This window comes from Thunnus maccoyii, chromosome 19, assembly GCF_910596095.1.
Source record: "Thunnus maccoyii chromosome 19, fThuMac1.1, whole genome shotgun sequence".
Taxonomy (NCBI): domain Eukaryota; kingdom Metazoa; phylum Chordata; class Actinopteri; order Scombriformes; family Scombridae; genus Thunnus; species Thunnus maccoyii.
Genome location: NC_056551.1, coordinates 14362719 through 14374135, shown reverse-complemented (window position 1 = coordinate 14374135; position 11417 = coordinate 14362719). Strand labels below are relative to the sequence as shown.

Sequence of the window (11417 nt, the reverse complement as noted above, 5' to 3'; positions counted from 1 at the left end):
ACATGGATCTACATGTTACTAAAGTAAACACAACCAAAAGCTATTTAACTTGGTCATGTGGTAAATTCAGTGTTACTAAGTATGGAATAATCAAATGATACATCCACTTATTCTTCTAATAGGGTTTAGTCAATTGTTAGTTTTTACTGTATTCTCTTTATGGTGCATTCAGACACTCGTACACTGTGAATGTCCCTGTGAACCTTCAACAGTTAACAGATACACAAGCCAGACTTTGTTATTCAATAAGAAAGCTCTGATGCTGATGCTTCATCTAATCAGTCAGATAAATACTAGCTCCCACAACTAGCCTGAAAGAAGATCCACCCCAACCTGTAATCATGATGGAATATGAACCTCAACCTTTACAAAATTAAGCCCTAATATTGACATATACTCCACGGAGGTCAGAAAGTGATTCATATACAGTATTAAAAATAGGTCATAAGTCTTTTGAAAGCTTCAGACATGCCTGACTCAGTTGGTTAGCCAGCATAAGGAGGATGATCTCATAAATAAATACACTCATGAAGTTACATATTCAAGCTGTGACTTGAAACTCTGAAACTTTGAATGCCACTATGTAAAAAAACTTTTATTTTAACACCACAGTCTGTGCTACAGATGTCAGCAAATATAATCTAATAATACTGTTGTTTTGTCAGCTGTTGAGTCAGTCAACACAAACAGCAGCCATTACAAATAATGAAAATTACAATCATGTGTACAGTGAATATAGAGGAAAGAGTTAAATACTTGTGGTTCACAAAACACAGTAGGGTAATATTGATTAACAAATGCAGGGTTCACTGACAAACAGGTAAATAAATGCAGCAGGCAACAGACAGGTTTCCAAGTTACTGTTCAGGTGTCTCTGCCATAATGTAAGAGATCAATCAAGCAACTATCACAGTTAAGACTTCTCAATTTCAAGTTACATGCATTATGGCAGATTTGTGAGTTCACAATTGATAAAACAACATGTTTTCTAAAAAAAACCAAAAACTTTTCACAAAAGTAAAATTCACAATAAAGAGGTGAGATATCTTCATTCCTGTAAAAAATCAGACGCCAATAATGTGGCGTCTGGCTCGGAGAAACCCAAAGGAGTCAGAGTTCCAACAGCAATACGCATCTACCATAGCTGTCTATGGGAAATGCGAACTTGGAGACTGCAAGATGGAAGATTCCCCTCTGTTGTCCAGCTCGTTTTGTAACCTGGTGAGATTAGATAGCTCCTCCAGCTCCTGGAACTGTCTGTCAGTCTTGTGGCTGACCAAAGAGCGGTAGAAATGCACAGCAAAGACTATGAAGACTAAACCAAAGGGGACCATAATAGAGGTGGAGGTAATAGCAGCAGCCACACCGGATGAAACTGTATTATTGCTGGACTTGTTGGGCTTCACAGGCAAAAATTTGACCCAGCAGAGTAGGACCACCTCAGCCAGGAAGAGCAAAGTACCAATAACAGTAGAAAAAGCCCACGCAAGTTCAATGTGCCGGTGCATTCGCTCGTGCGGAGACTCCTTCACAGAGTTGAGGTTGTGGACGTTGCTGACAGCCTCTATATTGGGCAGAATGCAGGTGCTAACCATCAGAGCGAACAGGTGAACAGCCACAAGCACAGTGGTGCAGGCACTGAAGGCAATAAGGAGAGCAGGTGGGTAAGGATAGCTGTTGTCTAGCTGCACTTCTACCATAGCCACCTGCAAGGAAGAACAGGAAGGAAACAGCTTTTACACACGTGTCAACACTGTATGATGTGACTGATTTCATCCACAGAGGAGCAATAAGATTTTAAGGCAGTGTTACCATAGCGAATCCAGAAAGCAGAGCTGATGTCCGGCTAGAAGCCTTCAATTTAGCCCGGCTCAGGTAGAGCTTCCTCCAGGACAGTGCTTGCAGTGAATGCTCGTTCAGACTCATGTCGCGCTTTTCAAAAGACATGGACGAGCAGCGCTGACGTAGTTACCTTGTTACTGTAGCGGAAAACGACAGAAACAAGCGGTCAACATGCTAACAGTGTTAACACTTTACTGAAACATTTAACCTCGCCAGCTGACGGAAGTGCGGAAGCTATTTTTTCCCCCTCCACTAGTCTCCGGCGTGTTGCAGAGCTGTACTGCCTGCACCTTACACTACCCACAAGTCAGCGCGCTCCGAGAGGAACATCCGCTAACTCACTGAACTGTCTGTTGCGTTTCTGTACGGGGCTACGTCATGGGTGTATCCATGGGCTACGTACAGAGCTTTACTATTTATTACTTTGGAAAATGCATGTGTTGATTCAGTGACTATGACAGGAATCTCTGTTCACAGTTTTAGTTAATTTGCTTGCTATTTTGACCCGATTTTATATTCACAAATCCAAATTCTTAAGAACAAAGCCAAACTTTTCAGAGCTGACTGTCCATGTCAAACAATTTCTTCAATATCTGACAAACCTATCTGCACAAACAATAACCTGTTAAAATGTATAACCACTGTAACCTTTACAAGATTTTTATTTAACTATTTTTATTTATTTTTTATTACAACCTTTAGTCCCCCTGGCGTGTTTGTGATTGGAGACTCAAATTATATACACAAGGTGCTGTAAACTTGTTATATACTTGTTTCAATAAAGCTGTTTAAAATAACGATAATAATGATAATAACCTTATTTATTTATAAGATTTTTATTTTTATTATAATTATTTAATTTTCAAATTATTTTGAATATTTATTTGTCTCATTGCATTGATGTATTTTGTTTACATCCCCTATTTTCTTTATATTTATACACTATTTTTTGTTGTTTTTTAATAAACAGTTTTATTGAAACAAGTATAAGTTTCCAGTACCTTGTGTATACAACTTGAGTCTACAATCACAAACATGTCAGGGGGACTAAAAGGTGTAATAAAAAATTAAAATAAACATATTTTAAAGCTTACATTGGTTTTTATGATTTAACAGCTTTTTTGTTTGTACATTCAGATATTGAAGAAATGTACTGTTTGATATGGACAGTCAATTCTGAAAAGTTTGGCCTTTTGCTTTAGAATTTGGATTTGTGACTATAAAATTGGTTCAAAATAGTAAATAAATAAGTATTAAGTAAATTGACCAAATAGAACTACGAACAGAGATTCCTGTCATAATCAGTGAATCCAAAGAATACATTTTTCCAAAGTAATGAAAAGTGAGGGTACATATATATTTCTGAGCTCCCCACAAAAGGTACAATCAGTGCGTTTCTGCAAATAATTAGTTAGCACTCTTGTATTGTGTTGTGCACTTGTTTGTGTCTGACGTAATATATACATTTTTTGTTGAATAAAGTTTTGTATTAAAATAAAATAAATAAGGAGGCCTTTAGTATAATGATAATAATACGACGTTCTGTGTGTAGTAAATGTCAAAAAACATGTTCTTGTCAGTTTGAACAGTTGAACGGACTACTGCACCGCTCCACGTGACGCACGTTACGTGCAGCATACAGAAAGTAAAATAATCACTAAAACAATGAATGAAAGTGGATTAAAAGCAATTTTTTGTGATATTGGCTAATTATCGCTTGTTCTTCGTTCGCACAGCGCGCTCAGCTATTCGATAACAGTGTTAAAACGTGCGTATTGTTTTGTTAACGCCTATGAACCGAACATTACTCCGTCTGTTGTGATTAATGTCGCCTATGTGTAAAAGCAGTTGAGGAGCAGGGAGCTGACATGCCGTGACGTCGTCCAACAATGTTTTGGTTCCTCGCGATGACGTAATACACAAAAACATGGTTCCCTTGTTTTGAACCTGAAAAGCGTGCTAAGTGTTTCTTTACCTTTTACGGCGCATGAAGATGCTTTCCCGAAACTGAGTGGCTGGAAACCATCCATAAGAGACGATGGCTCAGGCCGCGGAAACGTGTGCTGAATCTGGACGCAGGCTGGTGTGTAACTGACCATCTGCCGTGTTAACGTTAGCTTATGAAGCCAGACTGGCAGCGAGCTAATTAGTTAGCTAAGCTAACGTTCGCAACTGCAAACGTTGTGATGTTTGTCAGGTCACTTATGCTGTTAAACTTAGAGCCTTTGAGAGAAAATGATAGATATTACAACCTTAGATTTTACAACTTCTTGTGTATTTTGCAATAGTTCAGCGAGCCTGCGGCACTTACAACATAAATCAGCATCTATCTTTAAATCTTGCAAACATTTCACATTTAACGCCAAGTTAACAGTATAACGTACCGACAGCCTCTCTCACAGGACATGTGTCGTTTAATGTTTACTATATTTGACGTCACATTTAAGAATAAATAATGCAACGTACTATCAAAAAAATGTGACCACTTGCTCCAGTTTCAAAGTTAGTAATAAGATTCATGTTAAATCATTTTGACATCAGTCACTCTGTCTGTTCTTGGAGAAAGAGAGAGGCCATTGCGACAGAAATAAAGGGGCTGCTTTCCACTGCGTGTTGCTATTATGTCATGTAAATCACCTCGTTTTCAATGACAGCGCTCCATCTGCCGGAGGATGTACGACGAAAACGAGGATTTGTCTGATGTTGAAGAAATGGCAAACATCAGAGGTTTCAGCGTGGAGGAAAAGCTTGTTAGTAGCAGCTACAGTGCAAACTTTGTCCACTTGATGGAGGGTAAAGGTAAAGTAGGGCAATTTCCTTTCGATTAGCTATTGTTGCTGATTGATATTTTATATTTTTACAATAAAAGATATGCAGTATGCATGTCTTAACCATCATAAATGTTTTACCTATAAATGCTTTTGTCTCAAACACTCACTGTTTTGCAGACTTCACTTATGAATATGTGCAAAGGGAGGCTTTAAGGATCCCACTCATTTTTAAAGAGAAAGATGGACTAGGGATCAGGTGAGAAGTCATTTCTGTGTAGCAGATGGTTGTCAAGAATAATCGTTGACAGTGCTCAGGGTGTTGATTGAGTCTGCTCTATATTTGTTGTGCATTTATGTTTTTAATCATTTGGCAACACTTAACACTGGTAACAGATCAACTGAGTGACATCTGTCCCTGTCTTATATTTACATAGAATGCCTGATCCAGAATTTACTGTCAGTGAAGTTAAAGGCTTAGTTGGTAAGTAGAATTATACACACACACACACACACACACACACACACAGGCACACACTAAAACACATGCATAAATGTTTACTGATGCTGCAATTAGTGTCATTAAACGTGGCCTGAACGAAAACAAAGCTAAAGCGTATGTACATCTAGAGGGAGGTTTAAAAAAGTCAATCTCGCAGCCATATTTACTATCACAGCACAGTTTGTGGAAGAAAAATTAGCAAATTAACCTATGGTCAAACTGACCTAACAATGATTGATTGTGTAGTGAAGGTGGGACAGCACGTTCAAAATACTTGTACTCTATGGTCAGATGTGTCAGAAATTGTAAAGAAGCACTATTTTTAAGTTTATTCATCAAAAAACTGCTGATATTTGCAAAATATTAAAGAAGAAATTGAAGAAGGAATATTAAAGAAGAAAATTCAGCAGGAGAAATTGTAAGCACCAAAACTATTATAAATGGGCAAAAATAATCATGCAGATGGAAATCAATTTATAAAGAGGCAAAGTTTGTAATCACAGTATGTTTAAATTACACACACACACACACACACACACACACACACATATATATATATATATATATATGTATATATATATTGCTAGAATGGTATCATTGTTTCTGTTTTTTGTTTTCTCATTTCTGTTTTTTATGGTATTATTTAATTAGTGAACACACACATTTCTATCAATCTGTCTAATGTCTACCTGTCACTCTTTGTCTGTGGCCTGTCTTATAACTTTTTTATGTGTGTTGGATTATTATAGTAGTTGTGTGTCATCTTTCTCATACTGTGGGGTGTGCTATATACTCCTTTAAAAACTGCTTCCATCTATTATCTTGCACTTTTTGTCCATTAATATGATATTAAAAAGTTATGATCAGACAATTTCCAATTATTTTCATATGTATTATATTGTCAAGCTTGAACGACATGAAGTTAAAACATGATTGGAGTGTAGTTGCTCCATCTAGTGGGGAGGATGGTAGATTACATGCAGTTCATGATGAAATCTGTCAATTGTCAACAATAAAAAAAATTCTTTGTATCAATATAACAATAACATGCTAGGTTGTTTTAGACAAACTTAGAAAAAGATGGAATTAATGACAGTTCTCTTTTCATTTCATTTCAACTTGTGTCCTGGTTGTTTGCTCTCAGGCAGTCGTCGGTCTGTGGATGTAATGGATGTGAGCACTCAGAAAGGCTCTGAAATGAGCATGGCTCAGTTTGTGCGTTATTATGAGACACCAGAAGAAGAGCGGGACAAACTCTTCAATGTCATCAGCCTAGAGTTCAGCCACACTAAGCTGGAGAACCTCATCAAGCGACCCACAGTGGTAACATAACATGACACTCTCTGTATGATGTTATTAAAGGTTTCATGAGGGTCACAAATCTGACGCTATATCAAAAGACAGCATGACTAACAACACTGTAATTGATGGCTAAAAATGCAATTTTGAACACAGGTGGATCAAGTCGATTGGGTGGACAACATGTGGCCTACTGATCTGAAACAAAGCCAAACAGAAGCCACCAATGTGATCTCAGAGATGAAGTACCCCAAAGTGCAAAGGTATGATTTAACTGGAATGTGTTTCTGTTTTTGACAAAATTCTCTTTAGAGCTGTGTGTCAGTTTATCATAAAAAAAAAAGAAATGTTCACAGCAAGACAAAGAAAATACTTGAAGGAAATTCCTGCTCCCTTGGCAGCAAATACAATTCCTCCTCCCATCTGAATGTCTCAGCTATCGCTCTATCACTGTAGAGTGCTGCATACTGTTGGTGTCATCTACCTTCTGTAAGTGCTCTTGATTGTTGCTAGGCAGCAGAGTTTCACGGTGGAGGATGGTTTTATAACAGCTGTGGTCTGACTGCACACACACCTCTCAGCCAATCAGCTGTCAGCAGTAGTACATAGCTAGCAGTCAAAACCAATTGTGCCTTTCCTTTTAACCTCAGTCCCCTTTATTTCCTCCCAATACACAGAGACACTACTAAACCCACTCCCCCCCCCTCTGTCTGTCTGCTGACTTATATTTATCTATTCTATTTATGTTTAATTGAATGATGTGCATAGAGGTTCGGTAGGTGTTGATGGCAGGTTGGTCTTTGGAGGCTTCCCTGTAAATTGCTACCTGTCACAATATTGCCTGAAATAAAACTAGATGCTGTATTTCACTCTTTACTGGCGTGTAATTAATGTGTCATAGAGAAGCAAAATATTGGACATAACGATATGTTTATATATTTTGTAGCCTTGTTTATTTTCAGAGTAAGCCTTGCTGATTTGTCTTTTTACCAACATTTACAGTGTAGTCATTTTGAAAAAATGGTTGAAGTAATTTTAAAAATGTGTCATTATTAGCTTTCTTTGCTTCACCATTTTCTGTAACTCCTGCAAACTCTCGCACTCTGACTTTAAAGCTGCTCTTATTCATATCTTATACATTAGCAATGGATCAAATTGTTATGTTTTATGTGAAAGGGGTTGCTCATAGTGACAAAATCACAAAAAAATACCACCATGCCTGCAGTACTTCTCAGCTCTGTGGAACATTTTTGTCATCTTTCCGCTAATTGTTTTGGTTTTCTGGCCCACAACTTTACTTGTTTGATTTGTTCTCACCACTCTCATTAGTGTCCAGCAGCAGCAGGCAACTATTTTTAGGGAGAAAACAAACTCTAAAAACTGACTGACTTGCCTAGCACCAAACAAAGTTAGTGACAAACTGTAGAACATAGTGGAGCATTTAGCAGCTAAAAAGACAGATATAATTCAGAAGGAGTTGGTGGAGAGCCAAAAGCAGAGAGTATATTGGATTTAGGTTTGTCAGCCATAAATCATGTCAATGCAGGAGAAAGAGGCGTGAAGATTAGTAGCAGAAAGAGCAAATCTATCTGGCATAATGTTACCTTATTCAGAACCTTAACTGACTTATCTTGACATTTGCTGGTAGGTTGTTAAGCTGTTCAGACTGGCTGACTATCTCTCCAACATCTCTGAGAGAGATGCTCCACATAATACTGTTGAAAGATTTCCCTGCAAATGTTTTTTTTCCTGTTTACTCCTGAGATTCTTTTAAATAAATAGAGCTTCTTCCTCTTATCTTCTTCCCATCTAGCTAAATTACTGTACCATGTATGCCCCTTGGAGTGCTAATCATTCTGCAGTTGTTCTGTCCTATTGTGAACAATTTTCTATGCTGTTGTGCCTGTGTGAGTGATTTCTAGTGGTTTTCTATGGGGTAGCTTTTATTTAGAGTAAACAAGCGAGATTACTTCTGCTTTCTAATTGGTTTAGCTGTTTTCCTTTTTTAGATGTTTTTATGGATGTCTGATCCTTACTGTCGACTTCGTACAATGCGATTTTTAAAAACAAATGTTATTTCCTTTTCCTCTCTAGGTATTGTTTGATGAGTGTGAAGGGCTGCTACACAGACTTCCACATTGATTTTGGAGGCACTTCGGTTTGGTATCACGTATTCAAGGGACAGAAAGTAAGTATCTGGTATTTTGTGTCATAACCCATCATTCATCAGTATTTTTTTCATTGAGAACTGATGAAATCTCCACTTATTTCTTCAATATTTCTCATAAACCTCAATGTTTCTCAGAGTTGATATTTCACCTAAAAATGACTTCTTCTCTGCAGGTGTTCTGGCTGGTACCTCCAACCCCTCATAACCTTGCCCTGTTTGAAGACTGGGTCCTTTCAGGCAAGCAGAGTGATATCTTCCTGGGAGACCGAGCTGATGGATGCCAGAGAGTGGAGCTTAAGCAAGGATACACCTTCTTCATCCCATCTGGTGTGTTGGCATGGTTGTTTTACAGTAGCCAGCAGGAACAGATTAGCTGCCACTTCAATGAACCGCAATGCTTAGCTTTAACTGATCATTATATGATGTATTCAGCTGTGTGAGTTTGCATGGATCCTCCATTTATCATTCATCTCTTCACATACTTGTACTTGTTTTTTGTAATTAAGGGTGGATCCATGCTGTCTACACTCCTGAGGACACACTGGTGTTTGGAGGCAACATTCTGCACAGTTTTAACATTCCTATGCAGCTTACCATCCACGAGATAGAGAATAGGACTAAGGTAGGAGTCTGCACTCTCCCATGTGTGACTGAACTCTGATCTGCAATGCAACACAGGAAAGTCTACCTGGGATAAATTAATCTCTCTGAGAACTAGTAGAAAGGTGAAGAGTTTACCTGCAAGAGACAGGAGAATGAGAGATGTGGTGGAGGAGGAATCTGGTTGAGATTGGAAGAGAAATAAGGGGAAAAGGCTCAAAGGGCAAATATTTGGGAGTGACAAAATGAATGTAAAAGTCAGGAAGATCTGTGGGAGCCCAAAAGGACTTTTTAAAAAAAAAAGCAATTTAAAAAGCAATAAATATTTATTTGTTAGATATTGGTAGCTTGTGAAGGAAACTGGCATGGAGAGGCATTTGCTCTTAATATATATTTTTAAAAAAATGTAAGTCGTTCAATGTGCATATTAATATATTGTAAAATATACTTTGGTAATTTAAAAAAACAATATTTTATGCCACTTTCATATCAGTTTATGTGTAGATTTTGGATATGATAGGTTACCTGTGTATAAATTATAAGAAAATAACTTAAAAAATACATCAGCGTGGTGCACTTTGTGTTACAAGCAAACTGTTTTGCTCATATTTTTGTGGAAAAAGCAATTTCTTCTTTCTAGTAGGATTTCTGGATTGAGTTTTGTTTTAATATTTTGTGTGATCAGTACATTAGCGTCTCTAAAGCGGTATTATATCAGAATAATAATAATTATGTCATGCTCCTATAGCTCTAGTTGAATGTAAGCCTACCTGATTTTCGTTGCGTTTCTGAAGAGGTGTGCATGTGTGTTTGTTTGCATGAGAGGACAGTCTCTGTAGTGATAGAGCACAACATATTGCTAGGAGTACAAAACTCTGAGGCTTTTCATCCCTCTACACTGCTGTCAGTGATACTTGCACATGTGTAAAAACCCAGAGAGAAATTTGGTTAAGTGTATACATGACCAAGAAGTCTCGCTGAGATAACAGGGTGTGTCTTAATCCCACATTCTGATTACGAAATCCAGAGCTTTTGATTACCTCACATTCAAGAATTTAGGTTACAAAAAAAAGCCAACAGTAACCAGCTTACCTGAGTACATGTCAGTATACTTAGACTGAAGTGTTTTTCAAGGTTGCACTGATGGTATTTATGCCCCTGTTTTCAGGTTCATTCCAAGTTTCGTTTCCCTTTCTACTATGAGATTGGCTGGTATGTCCTGGAGAGATATGTGCACTGCCTGACCAAACGGTCCTACCTTTCTCAGGAGATCCGTAAAGAGCCTGTAGTAATGGGTGAGTAAAAATAAGTGATGCAGCTGTTTTCCAGCATGTCCATGGATACTGTTAAAATCTGGTTCTGCAGTTATAATTAGCTCTCTCAAGTTACTAACTGTCTTATTGGGTGTTAATAATGAATAATATTTCTGATCTCCATCTGTCCTGCTGGAGTTTAAAAGGCTGTGCAGAGACAAACACACATACACACTTATTTCTGAGACTAGGATAGCAAATACTGTTTGTGAACATTAGCTTTAAACACAAGAAACTCTGTGAAGTTATTAGAAAATAGCCAGACTCATCTTTGGTGTTGTTACTGCTGGAGGACCCAAGAACAAAGCCTCTTTTATTAAAGAGAAAACATGGTTTTAAATCTTAATTCTCTGTAACTTCAAATATTTAATAAATAAGCAACACTCAAAGTTTAAGTTTGGAAAAAAATATGTATTACATATACATCAAATATGTATGTATATGTAAGAATATGTATTAAAATATGCATTCATATGTATTAATGTGTAAATATGTATATGGCAATACATATTTACATATATGTATTACATGTAAATATGTATTGACATGTTGTATTAATCTGCTTCATCAGGACTGTGTGTGGGAGGGTTTGATTAGATGTGAGTTATAGTGATCTGGGAGCATTTAAGCAAACATTCCCACAACTGTCATCAAGTTTTGTTTGTTTAATCCTTATTGGTGAACAGAATACCAAACCAGTGAGAAGAGCACTGACAAAACATAACAAAAAGTGAAAATACCATCACATGGAACAACCAAATCCATTCTAACTTTGGCAGAAAATTGTGTGTTCATACAGGACCTCATTACCCAGAGTAAGAAGTTGATTGAGAAAATAAGTTTCAGGGCTTATTAAAGTCTAGCTAACACATGTTAATCTATGAATGTAGCTACACATGTAAGAATATCACCCCAGATGCTCC

The 11417-nt window shown here is 37.4% G+C and overlaps 2 protein-coding genes across 4 annotated transcripts in view; one reads left to right on the top strand and one right to left on the bottom strand.

Moving 5' to 3' along the window:
• Positions 1-574: 574 nt before the first annotated feature.
• orai1b (ORAI calcium release-activated calcium modulator 1b) lies at positions 575-3903 on the bottom strand. The gene is made up of 3 exons (XM_042395580.1): positions 3818-3903; positions 1813-1979; positions 575-1706 (listed from the first exon to the last, which is right to left on the bottom strand). Exons 2-3 carry the CDS (start codon positions 1945-1947, stop codon positions 1149-1151), a joined length of 693 nt encoding a protein of 230 aa, XP_042251514.1. The 5' UTR covers positions 1948-1979; positions 3818-3903; the 3' UTR covers positions 575-1148.
• Positions 3818-11417, top strand: part of LOC121885808 (lysine-specific demethylase 2B) — a 26045-nt gene continuing 18445 nt past the window's right edge. For all 3 annotated transcript variants that reach the window (XM_042395574.1, XM_042395573.1, XM_042395572.1), the window contains exons 1-10: positions 3818-3925; positions 4497-4641; positions 4791-4869; positions 5048-5094; positions 6257-6435; positions 6568-6674; positions 8506-8599; positions 8755-8908; positions 9088-9203; positions 10350-10476. In XM_042395574.1, the coding sequence (XP_042251508.1) occupies positions 3881-3925; positions 4497-4641; positions 4791-4869; positions 5048-5094; positions 6257-6435; positions 6568-6674; positions 8506-8599; positions 8755-8908; positions 9088-9203; positions 10350-10476 (1093 nt within the window). In that variant the 5' untranslated portion in view covers positions 3818-3880. The remainder of the gene's footprint in view (positions 3926-4496; positions 4642-4790; positions 4870-5047; positions 5095-6256; positions 6436-6567; positions 6675-8505; positions 8600-8754; positions 8909-9087; positions 9204-10349; positions 10477-11417) is intronic.

Excerpts from the sequence above, each read along its gene's own strand:
- orai1b (XM_042395580.1), bottom strand. The coding sequence starts at position 1,947 with ATGTCTTTTGAAAAGCGCGACATGAGTCTGAACGAGCATTCACTGCAA. Across the intron at positions 1,707-1,812 it reads TGCTTTCTGGATTCGCTATG|GTGGCTATGGTAGAAGTGCA; the intron begins GTAACACTGCCT and ends TCTTCCTTGCAG.